The sequence below is a fragment of the Condylostylus longicornis genome, unplaced genomic scaffold (genome assembly GCF_029603195.1).
Source record: "Condylostylus longicornis isolate FDR11 unplaced genomic scaffold, ASM2960319v2 ptg000092l, whole genome shotgun sequence".
NCBI lineage: Eukaryota > Metazoa > Arthropoda > Insecta > Diptera > Dolichopodidae > Condylostylus > Condylostylus longicornis.
The window spans coordinates 863,871-886,932 of record NW_026578060.1 but is presented as its reverse complement, the minus strand read 5'-3'; the positions used below and the strand labels follow the sequence as shown (position 1 = coordinate 886,932).

The 23,062-nt window shown below is 26.9% G+C and overlaps 2 protein-coding genes across 2 annotated transcripts in view; both read left to right on the top strand.

Annotated features, from left to right (window-relative positions):
• Positions 1–5,506: 5,506 nt before the first annotated feature.
• Positions 5,507–6,339, top strand: LOC129613830 (putative uncharacterized protein DDB_G0286901). Its single transcript, XM_055528121.1, has 2 exons — positions 5,507–6,283; positions 6,331–6,339. Exons 1-2 carry the CDS (start codon positions 5,507–5,509, stop codon positions 6,337–6,339), a joined length of 786 nt encoding a protein of 261 aa, XP_055384096.1.
• Positions 6,330–23,062, top strand: part of LOC129613847 (echinoderm microtubule-associated protein-like CG42247) — a 43,061-nt gene continuing 26,328 nt past the window's right edge. The window contains exon 1 of the mRNA XM_055528134.1: positions 6,330–6,688. Within this exon, the coding sequence (XP_055384109.1) occupies positions 6,410–6,688 (279 nt within the window). The 5' untranslated portion in view covers positions 6,330–6,409. The remainder of the gene's footprint in view (positions 6,689–23,062) is intronic.

Here is a 23,062-nt window from a genome sequence, read left to right as displayed (position 1 = left end):
ATTAAACCGTTCATTTTTTTTATTAAAACAGTAACAAAAAATAATTAATTCAAAATTTTTATAAAAGGTAAATAAAATAATTTCTAGTAACAATATACGAAAATGTATGAAAATTGCATATATTCAGGAGTTGTTTACTTTTGATTTAATTTATATGGACACAGTCAATTAAAAAAACAATAAAAAAAGTGAAAAAATTTTATGAATTTTTAAAAATTTCATAATAAAAAATAAAAAAGGACCATTATGACGGTGTGTTGCATTTAAAATGAATTTTAAAAAAGTGATTAATAAAAGATTTTTTAAATTTAATGGGAAAATGTGAAATTTAATTAAGTGAAAAATTACTTAAAATTTTATGTGAATTTTTTCAATATTTTTCAAAATAAATGTTGAAGGTTATTCTAGTGTTATTCAAATGTTGTGATTAAAGTAAGTCAATTAAATATAATAAGGTAAATTTTTAAAGTTAATTAAGATTTTCAGTTCATTTATAAAAAATTCAACACACATTTTAATTATACTTACAAAACACTTCCAAAAAATTTTATAGTTAGTCGATTTCTAATGGGTTACAATAAAACTGAACCTTTTCTCTTTCGCAAAAATTAAAGCAAATTGTTAAAATTATTATAAATTGTGAAAATGCAAGTATTTAAGAATTTAAATGAAAGGTTTCTTAATTTGAAAGCGAAATGTTCCTTTTTGTTATACAAAAATTGTTTTTGAAAAATAATTGTGCACCTATGAATTTATTATTTTAGCCACCTCTCCCTTTTGTTTATTTTTTTTTATTTTATCCATGAATAATTTAGTTCAAAATTTTCACTGTAAAATCAATGGTAAATTTGCATAAAAAAATATTTTCTTGTAATTCAGTTTTACAATTTTTATTGTTCTTTACAATACTTTTAAAATTATCGGTCGTAAATACTTCAAATTTTCAATGTAATTTAAATTTTTAATGGTCTTTATCAGGAGGTTTAAAAAATTTCACATACACAATGTTTGAAAGAGGCTTTTACAGTTTATTATATATAAATTAAAAGTTCCTATTTCATTTTACAATGACGTAAAATATTAGGAACGCTTCTATTGTTTGCAAAACTATTATTTGTCAGGTGCTAAGCTGTTAATTTGAGCTAGTATTTGTAGCTTCAGTTCTAAAGATTTTTAATTTTTTGTAATTCTCAATTACAATAGTTCTTTCCCTTCTTCATATTACCAATAAGATCTCAAATTTAAAACTCAACAGAAATGTTTTCTCTTTTATTCAATGATAAATTTTCAGTTTTATTATTTCTTATGTAGGTATGTAAAATATAGCAAAAAATATTTTGCCGATTTCATTAGTTATTCATACATTTTCCGATCAATTTATAACCCAAATATTTATTTTACTATTACAATAATTAATAAATTTATTATACAATGTTATTGAACCCGAACTAAACTAAAATACTAAAACAATAATAAATAAATTATAAAAAGTGTTCAATTCATTTAATTTTTACATTTGTTTCACGTATCCTTTAATATCCCTTTATTTATTAGCCGGCAAATTATATTTTGTTATTTTTTTCTTTGTTATTTTATTTTGCGTCTAGATTTTTTTTTATTTATTTTCCGCTATTTCCGAATTCAATATTTAATAATAATTTTGTTTCTAGGTAATTACAATATTTTGCCTTTTAAGTTGGAAAACAAAATAAGTGTACAAACATAATAATATATAATGCGAATAATAATGTAGGGTAAAATGTAGGGTATTCCCGTCACTCACAAAGTCCTTAAATCATAAAACAAAGAATAGTTTATATTGTTGTATAAAAATTGAAAGTATGAAGTTTCGCTTTCAGCAAATTACGAATTTAATTTTCCAAATTATTTTCCAGTCTATGCCATCATATAAAATTTAATATGCAAGAATAATTAGAGTTAAAGGATTTTAGAGGTGATGTTGAAGATATTAATGCAAACCTTTGGGTATTTCCTTCAATAATAACGAAATTACTCTCAATTAATAATTACTCTCACCTGTAATAATAATAAGCAAATATGAATTTTTAAGGCAGTGCTATTGAATTTAAGCAGAGAAAAATTAATTATTGAATTGCTAAATTAAAAAACCAAAAAAAATATTAAGAAATTTACAGATTTATGGAAATTAAAATTCAATTCTCAATTTTACAAAATCAAGTTGTATTTTTTGCTTAAAAAAAAATCCCAGATTGTTAACAAGCTCAAATCCAAAATTTATTTAAATATTCTTTAATAGAAATTTCATATAGTTTCTTGTGTTCTATATCTTCAATTGGAAAATCATTGAACAAATTAAAAAAATAATAGCAATTCTGTCAATTTTACATGCGGTAATTGAATGAATATAGATTTAATTAATATCGAAATGAAGCTTTGAACCTCTTACACTTACAGACTGTAAGCAGATTGTATTAGTCCCAGTTTAAAATTTGCATATTTTGAAAAACCGCTCTTATTTTGTTCCAAAAATTTTTAGAACTCTTAATGTTCTTATAATTCAGAGTTTCAATTTTATTTTTCGGATTTTAATATTTTCGGCTACTTCGGCCACATTATAAAATAAAATTTTACGCGACAAATTAAAAAAAAATCCTTTTTCTCTACTTTAATAAAACTGAAAAATCACTAAAAACTTGAATATATTTACAATTTATTCCATGACTATATTGATTCTTAAGCCTTAAACTTGCGGTTTATACGTTTTACACCCTCCTTAACTTCATCAATCATAGTCTCATTTTACTAAAAATTTCAATATTATAATAAATTTACATGTACAGCAATAAATATAACAATATCATAGTTTATTTTATCAATGATTTATTTTAGTCCTTTTAAGATTTTTATTTTTTATTATTCGCAATAAAATTTTGTATTCCGTAATAATAATTACCTTTTTAAACAAAAGTAAATGAACACAGTCATAAATATATTATACGACAAAATTTTTTTATTAACCGAAATGTTAATATAATTTTTTGGTGTTAACTTAAAACTGACCCCCTTCGCCGCCCCTTGTCAATTTTTCATTCAACAGGGGTGATAAATTTTACTAATAAATTTTTAGCGGATGCAACAACCATTTACTGAATGTTTCTTAATTCTTATAATATTCGAGAAAATACAGAAAAAAGTATGCATTAAAATTTCTTTAAAACTTTTTTGCAAATTTTAAAACTTTAATTTTTGGTATATTGCAGCATATCTCATTTAGTTTTCATAAAGCATTTGACAAAAATCAAGTGAAAACATTGCATATAAAATGATAAGTGTTTAAAAATTGTCCTCTATTATGTTTTAAAAATACTGGCAATCCCAATTAAATGGCAATACGTAAAAAATAATATAATTTAGCAAATACAAGAACCATTTTTGTTTTTGATTTCTTATTAAAAGTTTAAATGTAGTTCAAGACGTTAGTGACTCCGGGAGGGTGGGATTTGTATGACTAATAGTAATTATTATTATTTCGTCCTTCTTTAATTTTTTTTTTAATAAAAATAAAACACATACATGTACACATAAGTTTGTTATATGAAAATGTTGGCCATGCAGCTTTTTTTCTTTTGACCATTTTATTCAAAAGGAAAAAAAAAAGTGTTGGTAATTTTTTAAAATTATTTGAGGCCATTTTTTTTTATTTGATTATTTAAACAAAGAATTTACATTTTTCTTTCATAAATTTTATAAGAAAAATATTTTTTTTTTATTTCAATTTGTTATGAGATTTTTGTAATTTTTTAACACATTTGTGTGAGATAACAGTTCTTGCGACCTACATTTAGCATATCATGTAAAACGAAAATGCTCTAGTTTGTTTTTACTTAATTTTGTTTATTTTAAATTACCATCTCCGCCTCAGCTATTCAAAATATATACATACACTAATTGAGTACATTAATTTCTTCTAAAGATAAACATAAGAAATATGGGTGAAATCCTTCCTCTTTTCCTACAATATTTTCATTTTCAAAAGTAATACCCCAAAACCCCAAAAATTAGATATTTCCAAATACGTAAAATTATTTTTCTTAAAAAAGTATTAAAAAGGGTACAAACAATTATATTTTCAAGAATTAGCAAACCTCAACTTAAATTCAAATACACCCACCATTTAGCACACCCATATTGAATGATAACCATAATTTTAATTCCTTTTTAAAGTATTATTTATTTTCAATTATCATTATAATTACAATCAATATCATCCACTATATAATTGAATATGAAATTAGGCATACAGTCATTTAAAAATCTATACACTAACAACAACAAAATAGGCGAAACAATTTCATTTTCTCACATGAAATTGCATTATTTTTTTAAATTTTCGCTTTATCACAAGTAATATACAATTGCTAATTTTTCTATATACTAAAAATTCCCAACTAGGAGCCGTACTTGTTATATATACGTGCAAAATTATATAGGTACTTTCATTATAGCAAATCTCAAAAAAAATAAGAGCCTAACCATTTATTAACAATGATTTTTATTTATAAAAGAACTCATAGTCCAAGACCTCACATACGTCCACTATAGTTTGAACTTAATTGTTTTAATACATTAAAAGTTTTCCATTGAAAATTTTAGCCACTTCTTGCAATCACAATTTCACTTTTTTTTTTAAATGTACAACGAGAAAACAAAAAAGAAAACAAAAATCCAACTATTTCAGTCCACCTTTTGGATGTGAGAATATGGTAAATTGTTTTATTTGGTATAAGCATATTAAAAATCCATTAGAAAAATATTCAAACGTGTAACGAAAGGAAAACTCCTTTTATGTTTTTCAATTTATTTAATTAAATTGCGCTCAAAACGAATTTCATGTTAGCAATAATTTAAGTGGAAAATATTTCAAATAAGCTAAAATATAATTTTCATGTACTCTCGCCACCGATCCTTTCCGCGGATTCCTTTAAAAAATTAAAAAGCATACTTAATTTTGCCTGAATGTTATACGTCATAAAGGATACGTATATTATAATAAACAAGTATAAAGTTCCACCGTAATGAAGGACATTCGTTTTATAAAAATCAAATTAAAAATATAAAAAAATAAATATTCAAAAATTGTAACAAAAATTGCATTTTCTTTTAAATTTTTGGGCTGTATGGTTGTTATTCAATTCTTGAAACTACATTTTCCTCTACCTTATATATCAAGTATGCATATATGAACGCAATATACATGTAGAGTTGTAAAAATGTTCAAAAAAAACTCTAACGAACATTTATATTAGGTCTACTGCTTTTGAATAAATATTTTGTATATCCTTATTTGTTTAAGTCTTTAGTAAAATAGCAAATATAAAATTTCTTCTTTTTCTTTCTTTAACAGCAATTTAAAAGAATATACAAGAACCTAAAGCTCTACATTTTATACACCTGAATATCCGACATATAGGTATACAAAAATCAAAGTTTATATAAATCAAAACAATAAAAACAAAATAAGGAAATGTCCAATGAATTAGGTTCACCTGATGAAATTGATGGTAGAATGCCATCACCACGTGCCAATGCATTAACAAAACTTGACCAAAACGCATCCATTGGTGGTATTAGTAATAACAACCAGATTGTTAACGGTAATGGTGGTAGTGGTAACGGTATTGGTATTGGCGGTGGTGGTGGTGGTGGTGGTGGTATTATCGATAATAGTGGACTTGATAGTGCTAGTATAAGTCCAAATAATGATCATATAAATTCTGATTCAAAGGATAATTCATTGGAAAATTTGAATCATAATTCAAATAATCTTAATCTACATCATAATCACAATAATCATAACAATAATAGTGATGATGATGATGAAATATATGATACCGAAGGTACAGCAATTATTGGAACAAGTGGTATTATCGGTGGTAATAATACAACACGTTCTCATCAACATCAAAATCATCATCATCATTCATTATACCAAACAAATCGTAATCATATTGGTAGTGGTACTAATATTACCAGCAATAACAATAATACAAATACATTAATGCGGCGCAGACATAATTCTACATCAATGTTAGTAAATAATACAAATAATAGTAATACTAGCAATAGTATTGGTATTGGAATACATCAGAATCATCATGGTGGTAGTAGCTATGGCGATTGGACGCGTAATTCAAATCAAAATAATTTGAATAATAATATTGGTGGTCAGCATAGTCGTACGGGTAGTCCACCAAGTATTATTGGTGATAATATGAGCGAAAATTCGTCACAACCACCAGTTGTACCATTACAGAGATCAAAATCACGTCCAGAATTACCATTATCTAGTCATGGTAATAATATAAATGGTCCATTAAATGGTGGTAATGTGAATGCAAGTGGTGGAGCACAAACTCCCGGTCCATATATGGGTGCGTCAAGTCGTTACTCGAATTTATCGTTTTGGAAAGCACGTCGTGTTATATTTTATCGTAATGGTGATCCATTTTTTCCCGGTGTTGAATTAAGATATCGTCCTGGTCGTGATATTACATCATTGGATAATTTATTAGATAAAATATCACCAAAAATTGATTTACCTCGTGGTGCTCGTTATGTATTTTCAATGGATGGTGATCGAAAATATAATTTAGATGAATTAGAAGATGGAGCCTCATACGTTGTTTCATCATTTAAGTCATTTAAGGTAAGTTTTTTTAAATTTTCGATATTGAAAAATTAATTTTACAATTTTTCTTTCAAAATATTAAAAATTTTATTAATTATTACCCAAATTAACCTTCAATAGAAAAAAAAAATATTTTAATTACAATAATAGCCTTGTGTTCAAAGTGTTTGAAAATATTTTAAATAAAATAATTAAAAAATGAAATAATAAGAGCTTATATGAAAACTTAAAGTTAAAAATGCCGTTACACATTATCCTTTTTGTTAGCGACATTTTAAAATTTTTATTTTTCAAAAAAAAAAAACAACATTGCATGAATTAAAAATACATAAATTAAAATATGATTTACAATGGGAGTGAAAAAAAAAAATATGCTAATTTTAATTTTCTATGGTCAATTTAAAAAAATTTAATTGTTACAAGAACGTCATAACAGTAAATATACGTGATTAGAAAACAAATAAATTCCTACCCATGAAAAAAAACAAATAAAGGCTTATGCTACCCACCTGCATTAAGTTAAAGATTTAGAAATTAAAGTATAGGGTAATATACAGTCAAGGGTAGATAGTTTATACTTCATTCCGTCAACTACTGAACTCAATACTTCAAGTTGCGATGTCAACAATATTTTGTACAATTTGCAAGCAATTAATTACAACTAGTGCTGCCGTTGTTGTAAAAAATATCTTTTGACATTGTATATGAGTTGCCAATCAATTTGTCTTACACAACTACCAAATAAAGACCAATGTTTTAATTAACAAAAACTCTGAGTTTCCCACAAATTCAGATGTTTGTTCAGTTCAGTGTTTTCTTCATTATTGTGAAACAATTGATTTAGGAACAATAAGTAGGATGGTATATTTTAGATTTATTACTTACAATGTCTTTTAAGTCACGTATTCAATTGCAGGTTAGTGCAAAAATATTCTAGTAGAATTCGCTTAATAAGTTAATATTAATTCTAGTCTCTGAAAAATTCAGAAATGTTTCAATTGAATGTATGATCAACTTTTTGTAGAACTTGATGGTATACTTGATTAGAACTATTATTGTTTAAAAAATTTTATAATTAAAATTAAATTTTCTAGACTCTAACTTAATCTTTTTCTAATTGCAATATTTCGTACGCCTTTAAATATTAAAAGCTAGACACCACCGTTTAAGAACGTGCAAAACGATTTTATTGTCTATGCCTTTAAAGTGTTTTGCCTTTACAGTCAACATTTTATTGCTATGTAACATTAAGGTCCTCAAAATCCTAAAAATTTTTCGATAGTTCAATGTATCGGAACCATTAAGTAACTTTAGACTTAAAAGCAGCTTATCGTGAAGCTATACAGGAAAATTTTACAATATCAACATGGCTATTTTTTTTAGTTTTTAAAATTGTTTTTCTCTTTGATGATAAGTCGTAGAATTTTAAGATTTTTACATTTTTCGAAAATTAATAAATGATTTATTTCTTCTGAACAGAACCCCATGAATATCCTTGTTTTAGCACCCTTCTTATTTTTTGCACTAATCTAAATAGTATGTAGAATTTACTTGTTGGAATTTGCGATCGACAAACCATTGGTTTTATTCCGAAACTTTTTAATAATTCTTTAGTTTTCCCAGTTTTATTTGAAATCTTAAGAGTCGTCATAAAATACATATATTTTCTTAAATTTAAACTCCAATTATTTTCGAAATTGAAATTAAGTAACAGCAATCAAATATTGCAATTTTACTGTTATCCTTCATAATAATTTTATATTCACTAATTTGTGCAAACAATAAACAATTGTCGCCCTTAATATATGCAATATTATATTTGTAGCTTTACGTATTGTCTTTTAGTTTCTATAAATACATAATGCCTATAAATATGCAATTTTCTGAACTAAATTTAAAATTAAGAAGAAAAAAAGAGCAAAGAAATTTAAATAAAAAAAAATTATTTTTATACCCAAATGAATTCAGAATTTTTATTATAAAACAAGTGTAATAGTATTAGTGTTATAAACACCAATTTTTAATAAGCACGAACAGGTATACTTAAGCAAACTTTATAGTGAAGGAGAAACCTTTAAGCTGATTAAATGAATGGTCATCTAATTACACAATATAAAGAAAGTTTTTTTCTTTTTGATTTTTATTAAAATTTTTAAATAAATTCCTTTTCAATATAGAACTTGCATTTAATGAAAATCAATGAAACTAAAACTAACAATTTTAGCTCCAATATATGATTAAGGGACCTTGGATTTAAGGGGAATTTTTTTGTTTCTTTTGTTATATTTGTAATATTTGCATGTAGAAACTTGTTGTACAGTGTATTGGTTAAATAAATAAATGTCGAAATATTCTTATAAGCATACAAACATAAAAATTAAACAATATTTTACTTAGTAAAAGGATTTAAATAAAAAATTAAACTTTCTTATATTTTAAGAATATTTAATATTTGTAAGTACATGAAATTATGTAGTTGTGTGCGTGATACAACGACATTTTTTTGGAATTTCCAATTTTTTTGATAATAAGAGAGATGGTGACAAAAGATCCTTACACATGTAAACTAGAAAAGGAAAAAAAGCTTTCTTATTTTTAGTTCCAAATTTTTGAATATTGGTCCTTCAAGTAGGCCCAGTCCAACTTAACATTATTCAAATTAGTGTTAATAATTTTAATTTTAATAATTAGGATTTTAAGATTTTAATTACCATTAAAATTTTTAATTTATTGAAAATTTTTTGTCGTCTTTTGTTTCGCTACTTTTCTAAATCAGTCAATATTTTGAATAGCAATAAACAAAAACATTTGGAACTAAAGCTCCCATTACCCTAACGTTCTATGGAACACAACAACTAGTTAAAGTGTTTAACTATACATTCACATTAATAAGAAGTTCTTTTTTCTTTCTTACAATTGTATTAAACACTGTGAAATGAATAAAAAAACAATTCTTCATGTGTCTTTCAAATAAACTTTTTTCACTTTTTAATTGCTGAATTCTTATGGCACTAGCATGAAACTATTCAATTCAGCCAACACTCACATACAACTACTGCGTTATCAACTATTTAAGGTAATATAGAAGTGAAAATAAAAAGTACATGAGGTGAAAAATAAATTTTAGTCAATCAGAGCATACGAAATCGAAAGCAACCCTTTGTACTCTTCTAACTTTTAACAACAACAAGCAAATATTTAAATTTAAAAACTTCACTGTTAACTTAACTGTAGGTACAATTATGGCATATAGACTTCTTCTAACGCCATCTACATATAGAGTAGTTAACTTGCTCTTACACCGTTATTAAGTTTGATTGAGGTCAGACGTACAATTGTAATAATTTTTATATTTATAAACTTGTACAGTTATTTTATTTTTATTGTTCATTTATTTTTTTTTCCAACTTTTGAAACGTAAATCAAATTGTAAACAGGTTATACGAGTGGTTTGAGGTAGTTAACTTATACGATACGACACCAGCCAGCATTTGTGGTATTATTTTTGTTGTTGTTGTTGTTTTTTACAAAATCCAAGGTGAAAATTTTCCTTTTATGTTTTTCTTTTATGATTTCAGGATACAAAGAAGAACAAGAAAAAGAAAAATTAAGAAAACATGTACTCATGCTTTACTTTCCAAGAAAATTTATGTTTTTCATGTAAACTGGCATGAACCCCATTTCTGATTTTAAAAAACTCTACAATAAATATTAGAAGAGATTAGGTATTGGTTAGAGGGTTACTTATGTTCAAAAAATCGCTGAAATAATAAAATAAAAAAAATACAATTTCCTTTAGTCCAAAATGATTTTATTGGGGACAAGGTCACGCGATAGCCATAATAATAAAAGTATTTTCACCGTTCTGTTATATTTCATCTACATATTCATTTCATACATATATAATAATTTTTATGCTCCCATTCTACAATGAGAATTTGTTGCTGAAATAAATTAGTAAGAAGTTCGAGTGAAGGGGACGTAGATGTTTCTTAGAGTTTTCTGTTTCGTTTTTTTTCTCAATTCATGTTGTTGTTGTTATTTTACTATTATGTTTCATAAAAATTGTTCGCCTTATTATTTTTCATACATGTTTTCATGCTGTTGAAGGACTCAAAATAAAAAAAAAATCGTGCTAAGAAAGTAAATGTCCTATTCAAGAGATTTTTTCTAAGATAAATGCTTTAAAAGAATAAAAACCCTGGAAAGTTACGTTTACACTAAATACATGGAAAATCTACAGGATTCCTCAGATTATTTTGAAAGAAGTTCTAAAATAAAAAAAAATCTGCCACCCATATCAAATACCACCAAGGTGTGGTGCTTGATGGCAGGCTTCTTTGGCGAAGACGCGAGGATTACCATAAATAGAACATGGAGATGCTCTCCGTCTTTAATGATGTTGATATGTACTATGACGATAGTACCGTTGCTGACGTACGGTACGGTGGCTTGGAAGGGAAGAGTCTCACTTGAAACAACAAGAAAGAATTTGAAACATTTGCAGAGACTTGCATGCATCTGCATTACTGGGACTACGAAGATGTGTCTAGCCGTGCTAATGAAAAGTGATTTTGGAACTAACTCCATTGCATCTCCTCGTCAAGATTGCGGCAAAAGCTGCTATTCTGAGGTTGGGGAGAACCGGGTAGGAATAATGAGGTAAGACGCTCCATGCAGTGCTACACACCGTAGTGTGGTAAGCGCATGCGTCAAAGACCTGTGTGGAGATGGGTGCTGGTTAATGGTTCAAGAACCAAATTCTTCGTGTCCATGGGGGAGTATCCCGTCTTTCCGGCGAAGGTGCACGATTGGTTTCTAAAATATTCTTTCGTTAGCTGGCTACCATAGATTTGGCAGGGTTAAAAATACCTTGTTTTGTAAAGTAAATTTAATTTAACGTTCAACGAATGACCAAACTCTTCGAATATGTATTGATTGGAAATACACGCTTAAGAAAAATGCGCTCAATTTAACTATAGTAAGCGCAAATTTATCATGTTATTGCGAATAATGTTGAACGGGAAAACTGGCATCAAGTCTCTTAGCCCTAATCGTGTAACGACTCGTGTTGCGACAATATGTTCGTCGTATACCTTACATTATAAAAATAAAGGGAACTTAAAAACCTACCATACTAGTAGCGTTTTCAATGGAATTTAATTTAGAGAAATTAAATGAATGGTAACGGGCAGGAGTTGCAGAAGAAGCATGCATAAGTCCGGAAAATTTTGTAGGGAACACAACGCATATTTTCAAGAGAAAAGGGAGGGCGAATACTAAAGACGAGAACGTAAGTACTTAAACGATGAATGTTAAGTTCGGAGATTGTTACGGGGGATCAATATAAAATACCTTCGTTTCAATTGCATTCCTATATGAATTAATAATAAACAGTTTTAGTTTAGTGATGAAAAACTTCATTTTAAACATTAAAACTAAATTGACAAAATTTAACAGCTTTCATAAAACTTTACAGTTAAACTTTATTAAACAAAATTTTAATTTATGTACTTATGACCCGAGTTCATTTTAGATTTCCATTACAGTCCTGAATAATAATTATAGAGAAAAATATTTATGAAAATTTCTCATATTCTGTGTCAAGGTTTTTAATGACTATGCTATCCATAAATTTACAAATCATTAATATAATTAAAAAGCAAAAATATTAAAAGCATATTTCTAAAAAATTAAAACTTTACCAACCGTATGCTTCTACATATGAAATTTTCATATGTAGAATTCAAATCTCCAACCGTTTAAAATCCTTACAATATTTAATGAAGATATTCTAAATTTTCTGGATTTAATAACATTCAACACAGTCTTGTCCATTAAATATTACGCCCCATAATATACGCATATATTATAAATAAAGTATAGATTAAATGTACGAAGATGTATAAAGTGAAATGTCTAGTTTAAAGTGAACGCAAGGACTTTCACATAATATTTTTATATAAATGATTACAGGGTGTTTTTTAAGAAGCTCAATTTTTTCACTAAAATAAATTAGTAATCTAATGGCGAAATTCGACAACCTTTTGCCACAACTCTCTAAATAACTTACTCAATAAACTATTCCTGAAAGAACTGTTTTTTTAATGAAAATTGTTTTGAGGATATCGGAGTAGGAATAATGGGGTAAGACACTCCTTGTAGTGCAACACACCATAGCGTGATAACTACTCTCGATTGCACATTATAACTCGGTGATGTTATTACTAAAGCATAGCCTTCACCAACTGTCCTTTTTAAGTGCTCAATCAAATAACACAAATGTGGTTTTAATGATCTGGAAAGATTTTTCAATGCAAGGCAATTTTCAAGAATTGTTAATGAAAACGAATAAGATTCTACTGAGGCAATGGAAAACTAAATTGACACACATGATTATGATGTTCCAAAAGATAAGAAACGAACTTTCTACTTTGCGATCTCATTGTTTTAGATAGTCCTGTTCGTAATCTCTAAAATGCAGTTAGTTTTTAAATATAAATATCACAAATTGACCGACAAAATCAATTCTCGTAGTTTTCTCCATTTTTATTTGAACTCTTAAGTTAGAACCCACCAAAGGAAAATCACCCTTTATCACATACATATTGTTCATATACAAATATTAGTATTCATTTACATTGAATTTATTTAAAAAAATTTTTTATGCCTAATTATGATAAAAAAAAATGAAAAATGTAATAAAGTCGACAACAACACCAACAAAACCATAAGAAAATACTATTATAATCTGACATTCCTACATACCTTATATATATGTGGTCGATATTTTCAAACTCGTATAACCACAAAATAAGAAATCGAAAAAAAAGAAGTTCTACAGCGTTGTATGTAAAATAAATCAAGAAAAAAAAAACATCCTTACATTTTCCTTTTACACAACTTCAAAGGACCTTTCATTTATAAACTTCATAAATATGTATGTATATGTATATAAAGTATGTACGTCTTAACCTGTTTCATTTACATATATATTGAGATATTATGCTAATAAAAAAAATTTATTTCATCGAGGATATTTTTCATTTCACTAAATACGTTCAAAATTCTCTCTATATGCGATCAGTATATAATATTGTATGTAGTTATTATTGTGTGTAGAACGAAATTTCCATAAAAAGCAATTTATAGTTTTGTTGTTGTACTCATTTTTCGTTTTTTTTTTGCTGGTTTTGCTTCTTTTCGCTGTTGATGGCTTAGAAATTGTTAGACGGTCAAACCTATATTTTAATGGAACCAAAGATTTTTCATTGTTTTTTTCTTGTACACTTTCTTACATTGTGTTTATTCACTTTTTATTTGCGTTTATTCACTATATATATTTTTAATTCTATTATAATGAAGATTTCATATGGTCTAGGTGCGATTTAAGAAAAATAAATAATAATAATAATGAAAATAAATAAAATATACGATAACAAAAAACAAAAAGCACGAAAATAAAAAGGAAAATTAGAAGAAAATTGTTAATATCAAATTTTCACTAACAAACTGCTAATTTAGTCGATTTCAACATTTCAAAGTGTTCATTTTACTGCAAACAAAAATAAAAGAAAATTATTTAAAAAAAAAATATTTTAATCAAAGGATATATGAAAAATTTGATTTCGAATTGCCAAATTTTTGAAATTTAAATTAAAATTTTTCCTGTTCGAAGAAAATCATAAGATTTTTTTTCATCATTTTCTTAAAATTTAATTAAATAAAAGTGAAATTATTTCCTAAATGAAAATTAACACTAAATATTACTTTGCATTGTTAATTATGCTATAAAAAAAAGAAGCAGAAGAAAAGGAAGAAGAAAAAAAACGGATATTGTTATTGTTTTTTGAGAATTTTTAAACTTGACCTTGAATTCAACCAAAATTTTCCCAAAAAGAGGAAGAAAACAGTGACTGATAATAATCTAATTTTAGTCAGAGTTTATAAATAGAATTAAAAATTAAACGAAGAGGCCAAATTGAATAATTAATTCAATTAAAAATATCGCGGAGAGTCGCGGAATGAGTAAGTTTTTTTACATATTTGTTTTATATAACAAAATTAAATGTGATTTAAATAAAAAATTTTTGATGGTGTTTTCATGGAAATGTCAAAAAAAAAAAAAAGAAATTTTTGTGTGTATTTATTATATATTAAGAGTGTAGATGGCGCTAGAATTAAAATAATTAAAAGTAGTATGAAGAGATGGCGTTACTTAACCTTGATAATTATTTTAATTAATGGTTTGTCACGTTATAATGATTAACAAATAATTGCTAATATTATAATTTATACGGTTGCTATTCAAAATTAGAGGAAATTAATAAGGATTATTTTATAAGAAATTTTTTTTAACAAAACTAAGAGTTTTTTACAAAATTAGAGAAAATAATTAAAACCTTTGAATTACGAAGTTTTCTACAGTCCTTTATTACGGTATTATTTTGAAAAAGTGCCAATATGTTAGGCTGTTTCAACATTTACAAACACTCGTGTCTCATTTCTAGTTCAAGAATGATATGGAAGTTGGATTACTTATGTCTCTGACGTTACTTACACCTAATCATTATGCTATGCTACTTAAAGTTGGTATATATAATAGCTACAAATATTGCTAACTTGATATATCATTGTGCAAAGACACCATAGTAAGACATTGTAGTTTTATGAATATGTGATTTCGAGATATAAGTACAAAATTGTGGCAACATATTTGTCAACTAGTTTGATTTGTCCTGACGTCTAATTCCATAATGACGCTAAAATTTTGATATTTCTATTACGTCCTACTTACTACAATAAGTAATAACAATATATTAATTTTCGTACAAGAATTAGTTGAAAACTATAAAAATAAATAAAGAAAAAACTAAAATAAAGAAAAAGGAAACAATTTAACAAGAACAAAAAGTGAACAACTTTAAGGCGGAAATTTTTAAATGAATTTAAGTTTAAAATTTTAAAAAACTTTTGTAAAATGTTTGGCTTGTAAACCGGATACACGTGCTAAACTTTTATTATCTTTTGTGTTTTCATTTCTCCCTCTATTTATTCTTATTTATTATATGCAAAATATCTTAAATGCGCTATAAATTGCTATTTGTTTTTGTCTTGACGTTTCTCAAAATCCATAATGTACGATTTCTCACATGTTCGGCAATTTTCATTTTTTTTATTTACCTATTAAATTGCTAAATAAAAAGGTTATTTTTTAAACTCATAAAATTTTTGACATGCGCTTTATTTATTTTTACTTTACCTCCTGTGTCCCGACGCGTTATAATCGAATAATTTAAAGAATAAAAAGAAATTATAATTATTTTATAGTAAAATTCTATTATTTCTCGCATAAGAAAATATTTGTGTTTTCGCAAAACAATTAAAGTGATTTCAGTTTGACATGAAAACCCATCAATTAGAACTTGATTTGAAAATAATTTTTGCATTTTATTCTTTGCTTTGTAGTCATAATTAATTCAGAACCAACACATTTCTTTTGCGTCAAGCATCTTTACTTGGTCTGATAATATAAATTGAAAATTGTAACTTTGTGACAGTTTAAGTCTCAGAATTTTAGTCAATGTATTATTCCGTCTTAAAAAATGTCAGTGAAGTTATTTGGCTTGTTTCTTGTAGGAGAACAGCCGGACACCCACGTGAAGCCCATACACTAAACCAACAAGAAGGCTATCGACAATCCTCAAATTAACACTCCACATCTTCATATGTATCATATGCACCTCCCTAGTATCCTGATAACCTCTTAACCTCTTAGCTACTTTCCTTAAGAGACAGTGCCCCGTCAGCATACCCGACAACCTGCTGATATCAGTCCTACCGTATACCAACAACGCCTTCATACCCCCCCCCCCCTCATCCATAAAACACCACAGCACTCTTGTGCTACGGGTGTATATGCGAGTATCCACCCAGGAAACCTCGGCCCTCCTTTTACTTTTCTCATCCATGATGTTAAAAAATTCCTTTAGCGGCAAACGGACCAATACATCTACTAGGTCAGCACCACCAGACACTCCAGCTCTAACAAGACAGTTCGCCATCTTATTTCCCATATCCCACCGTAAAAACCCAAAAAACGGTTATCCTGATCACATTGCAAAGGGCTCTCAGTGCGTCTCTGCATCGAACCATCAAAACTAACCTAACTGAGCCAGATCCGAGACCCCATATAAAACGCCAATTCTCTAAATTATCCAAGGCTGTACCTTATATACAGACATTTCGAATCTTAGGAAAATTAAAACTTAACGATTTACTATAACGTGTATAGTAAATATTTACTGTAACGTATATACCAAATGAATGAATACACTATTTATACAATAGAAAGTTAGTTGAACCCAACATTGCCATACTTTCTTTTAACAAAAAACCCACAACAATTATAATATCGACCTCCTTTTCATATAACAATATTAGCAACATAAATCAGACAACCAACTATATTGTCATTACATATGCATATTCCAGTTAAAAAGAATGTCTGATGTGGTCAATGCATGATCATTAGCTTTATTCAAACTGCTTAGTTTTTATAGGAGTGTATTTATTTTGTTTTCATTTAAAATTAACACTTTCCAAACAATCTAGTGAAGAGAAGTTCACAAAGGTTTTGTGAACTTCAAGAAAAGATGTATTCTAAAGATCATAAAGAAATAAAATCCAGGAAAGTAATCAGATATAAATGTTTATGACAGAGAACAAGAATTGCAAAGACTGTCCAAAGAAAAATTTCAGAGTATGATTTTTAGTGTGAATACAATACACCCATTATTTGCCATATGATCGGCAAAAGTAGGAACAAAAGAGAAAAAAAATGAAAGTTTTTCAAATTGTTTAAAATGCAATACAATAAAAAGGACCCACTTTCAAACAAATGTGCTTTAAAATGCAATTAGAAAGAAAAATATAAAAAGAAAAACTGTAAACTATGAAAATTTGATAAAAGTAAAACAACATAACGGTAAATGAACACACATTCCATAAAATTCTTTTGATTTGTTTTTCAATTCTTGCATACTTTTGCTTTCTTCCATGTTGTTTTTGTTGTTCGCGTCTCTTTTTCCTCATTTTCTTCTTCCGTTTTTTCTCCCTCTTTCACATTTTGAATTATAATTATTGCATTTTTTTATAACAGAATTATTTTTTCATGTAAAATTTCCGAGTTTTATGCAATTTCATTTTCTGCTCCCTACAGGTATGCATATAGGTAGGTAGAGTATAGACTGGACTTTCAACTCCTTAAAAGTTTCACTCTCTGTTTGTGAACTTTGTTTTGTTTTTTTTGTTTTTTTATGATATTGTGGTTTATGATTTTATATTTTTGCTTTTTTTTCCGTTTTACTTTTTAAAAAAAATTCCGTTAAATCACAGAAAGTTTAAAGTACACACACATATACAAATTTTAAATGTTTTTCTCTTACCATATTTTTCAGTGATCAAAAAGACTGCATTGTGATAATTTGACAGAAAGTTCTTTTGTTTTAAAACTAGTTGCCAGTAAAAAAAAGTCAGTATTGTAATAATTCGTTATTTGCTGACCGCAAAATTTTTATAATCACAAAATTAAAGTTAAAATCTGAAATAAAATCTGAAAAATTTATTATTTTTAATATACGTACATATTTTTATACAATATTGAAACCTACATTTATGCAAACACTCATTTTCATTTTCATACAATGATAAAAAAAATTTAAGTGTAGTAGGGTTGTTTTGTGTCAAAATGTTTATCTGAAAAAAAATTATCGTGATTAAAACGAATTTAAAAACAAAAACAAAATCAAAAGAAACTAAAATTATGCCCTAGAAATGAGTCCAAGAAAAAAAATTTTCTACAAAAAATGGAAAAATCTACAATAATAATAAAAAATGATCGTAATTGTGAATTAATATTATTAAAGGAAAATTGTGTAACAGTTCAATATAACAGTTTACTAAAAAGTATAACAGTTAATTTTTACGAAAAATCTGTTTTATTGCAAAACTGGTCATATAACATATTAATTTCGTTTTGTTATAAATATTTGACTATTGTTATGCAGATTAAATTCAAACTGACAAATATGTCATAAATAAATAATATTCTGATCAATACCTACATATGTATGTATATTAATTTTATTGTTATAAAATATTGTGAAATATTCTTTAGACAAGTATGTAACTTTGTAATAAATAAAGTATCACTTTTGTAAAAAGCCGAAGGTAAAGAACACACTCCCGAATTATTAGAAATCATTTAGAACTATTGAACATATTTAGTATTTTTTTATGATATTGTAAATGCGTATATACATACATATATACATGCATGCATATAGTGTTTTCGTACAATAAACAGAGTGTCCCTCATATATTTTGAAGACTTAAAATCCGAAATCTTTTGTATTAGCTAATAATTATTTACCCTAAGATAGAAAATGACTGAACAATAAAATATAAATTGTAAGCAAACAATATTTTCATTATTTTCAAATTCGGAACTTGCATAAAAAAAGGATTGTATAGCAGTAATTGCTTTGTCATCTTTCCAATTAGTCTCAAACTTGTGAACTGTGTCAAATATATTTTGGCCTTAAATTTAAGCATACTTAGGCATATAGTCGTTTAAGTTCGTTTTTGCAACACTCGCTATTTTGTAACGCATTGCAGTTAGAACACTTAGTTCGGTTTTTCAGTTGGTTTTTCTTTTAAAATTGATTTAACAATATTCCTACTAAAGCGTTATACATACTTGAATAAAATACGTGCAATGATAAAACCGAGAAACTGTACACCACGCTGTAGTTTTTATTTTTTGTTACTTGAAAATGAATTAAATTGTATAAGTATAATTAAAACTTTGAATAATTTCTGAAAACAATAAAAATACTCGTTTTATTATATACTAAAATTAAACATAACTTAATAATTTATTCCACTAATTTTCAGAAAGTTGGTAATAATTCAAATTTTGATTTAAATCACGAAACCGTCAAATTTCTGAAATTAAATTATTTTTAACTCCAATTAAAATTGAGAAAGCGTTAAATAAAAAACAAACATGCATATGTGTGTATACATGTTTATTGAATTACAAGTTATAAGTGTATTTAAATTAACAATTCCTTAGAATTTTACCACAACTTGGTTAATAACTTAGCGAAAATTAAAAAGTTGACCAGAATATGAAAATGAAACGGAATTTGATTGCGTTTTGTCGCACTTTTTAATTATTTTCGTTTTGATTTTATTTCATATTCGTGAAGACTGATGATGGCTGATAGAATTCATGTGACCGTCGATTCTAAGATGGATATCGTGTTAGAAATAATCACAATGTTTATTTTGCGTAATGACCACAAAAAAATGCTCTAAATAATTTTTGAATTTATTAAGAAAATAATTTACAGGTTCTTGGCATAAAATTATAAAAAAAATCTTTTTTCTTTTTGCATCTGAAGAACACAATTAAAATTCAACACGATTCCGTTCTCGCGACATACACTTTTCTTCTTAATATATGGTAGGTTATATGCTCTATTTCGTAAATGTTAAATGTTAAGTTTTTTAAAGAAAAAAATTTTTATAAATTCAATACTAAAAATGGCGTTCAGAGAGAGTTTTGTTACAACATGAAAAGTAATGTAGTGGTCATTATTGTAACTAAAATAATATCGTAAAATCAGATTCTCTGTTGAATTTTACTTACAAAAGCAATACGCTTCCTTTTCCTCATTCTGATTAATTAGTGCAACAGTGTAGTATGAAGTGCCACTAGGTATAGCAATTCTATTATAATAATTAGTCTTGTAATAATTAATTTTAATACACATGAATTTGTAAAATAAAAATTGATAATTGAATTTAAATAAAATTATATGTGCCACATCTGCATTCCATCATGGGTACTTCAGCTTTGGTTAAGAGGCATATACATTTGTTTCAGTAGGTAGCTTTTATATGAAAAGTTAATATTACAGAGAAATCAACGCTATTTTAAATAAAAATGCTATCATGACTACCGTTTAAACAATTTAAAACACTTTCCCTGTGTCGTACAGCACAGACTCAGGTCTTCCCCACACTTTCCTCAACGATAGTCCTCAAGCTAAGCTTTGAGTTCAGGACAATATTCAAGTATATCTCCGTCGGGCCAAACGAGTAGAAGTACTGGCTCCGTCTTGTCCAGTCTTCACATCCATTGCATCAAGCCCTCACCTCGCTAACTGATCCCCGATCCCTCCAAAACGCTTTTGATCGTTTGAACGTGGAACCAGACAATTGTTATAGGGGTGTCGACCTCCTTAAAGGTGTCTGCTTCTGGACCATTCGTTTCAAACTAGGTTTAAAACTAACAAAAAAAGAAATACTAAAGTTGGTCTACGAATAAGATTACGGGAAAATTTTTTGAGATATGAATTGATTACTATTAATGTTGCTTTGACAGAAAAGTATCAGACCATCCTCCAAGAATTTTGTTACTTCAATTTTTGTAACAAACACCCTAGAAGATCACAGAACCACTTCAACACTTTAATATAAAATTTTGCGCTGTATCTTTAAATAATTCCGCTATCCAAGAAAAATCTAAAACACTATCAAAAAAATATATTATCAAACACTTTTATAACAGCTTACCCTTCATTCAAGTTAACTTAAAATTCCTAGAAGAATGTTATTAATCTGTTCCAAAGATTGTAATTTATAATAATTATAATTTCGGAAATAATTTAATTAAACAAATGTGAAAAAATTGTAAAAGAAATTTGCAAAAGTAATATGATTTCATGAATTTTTGCGTTATTTTAATGCTTTTGTAATAAAATTTAGTCCTTGAATATGTTTAATTTATTAACATGTGTATAATGTTGCAATTCATTATAGAATGCAGACCATACAGCAAGTCAAGGATTTCTGATAATGACTTGTTTTGAACTTTTCAAAATCAAAAATTTTTTCAAATAAATTTTTATTTGTTTTTGGTATTACCGACCAAAATTATTAGTTACAATTCTTTTAATTCACCCCTAATCTGCCTTGATTGATCAAAAAAGCCCTTGGAATATTCAGTTTTCTCTACGTAATTCCTATACGTACGCTGTATTTTTTAATAAACGAAATAAACATTAAAATATTATGAATAATGGAAAAATTATGAGAACAAATATTACATGTACACGAGTTGAAGGCTAAACTGTTTTTTAATCAGAAATTTATATGTGATACTAAAAAGGGATCAAATGGAATGGGGACATATTTGTTGTAATATTTTTGTGTGACGAGTGATTGGAATGTGAGAACAAACAATTCAAAATGACATTTTTCACATTTAAATTAAAAATTCCTTTTGTTGATAATAAAGTTGGAATTTTTTAATAAAACATTACGAGCGTGAGAATTTTTCTTTTTGTTTTTTTTTGTTTTCAAAAAAAGTTTAACAGTTTGATCGCATGTTAATTAACAGTTTTTTTATTCAATAATTCAGATAGTTTTTTTTCATGAATAGCCATTTTGTTTGTTCATTTCAAAATATTTCTAATTATTTGGAAAAAGATTCTTTATTAAAAATATGCCGAATGGTTCGTCTGTTCCATATTTTTTACGTAAAATTTTTCTTAAATCGTCAGGAAAGTGTGCTGATTCAATAAATGACAGTTTGAAGTAACTACTTAAGTTGCATATTTAAAATATAGTTTAACTAAGTTTCTTAAAATTAAATGATAAATTATCATTCTCGAATCAAATTAACGAATTTTACACATTGGGTAATGGGGTATTGATTCATTAGAATACACCACCTATACTTGAGTTTTCCACAATTTAAAAGGATATATAGCGCTTTTAAAAAATTGTGTAAAATAAAAACTTATTTGAAAAACTATTATCGCAGTAAATTTAAGATGGAATGTCCTTTTCACTAGTCAGTTACGATGATTATAGCTATAATAGTAAAAAAAGAACAATTTTTAAAAAATTGCCATTTCAGGAATGCCAATTTTTATATGGAAGCGGAACAGGAAGTAATCACAAAATAAAATTTTATTCTGCCATAAAGTATTCACATTTTAATAAAGTGATTCAAACAACTTGAAGTTATTCAAACAACAAGCATAGTGAACAACTTCAACTAAACCCCCTTTTTAAATATCTCTATGGGAAATTATGTTTAGTTGATAACGAATTACACAAACTATGGGAAAATATAAATCGTATTTTGTTTTTATTTATTCTAACTTAGAAAGCGCGTGATTAACAGAACTGAACAGTAGGTTAGGTTAAATAAGGTCGCCGCGGCTACCGCACAGTACACATAGGCCAGTCAGGCCCGTTGCTACACCACTGGATCCACAAAATCCCCCACCCTAACCAAAACCAGCCCGAGAT

Excerpts from the sequence above, each read along its gene's own strand:
- LOC129613830 (XM_055528121.1), top strand. The coding sequence starts at position 5,507 with ATGTCCAATGAATTAGGTTCACCTGATGAAATTGATGGTAGAATGCCA.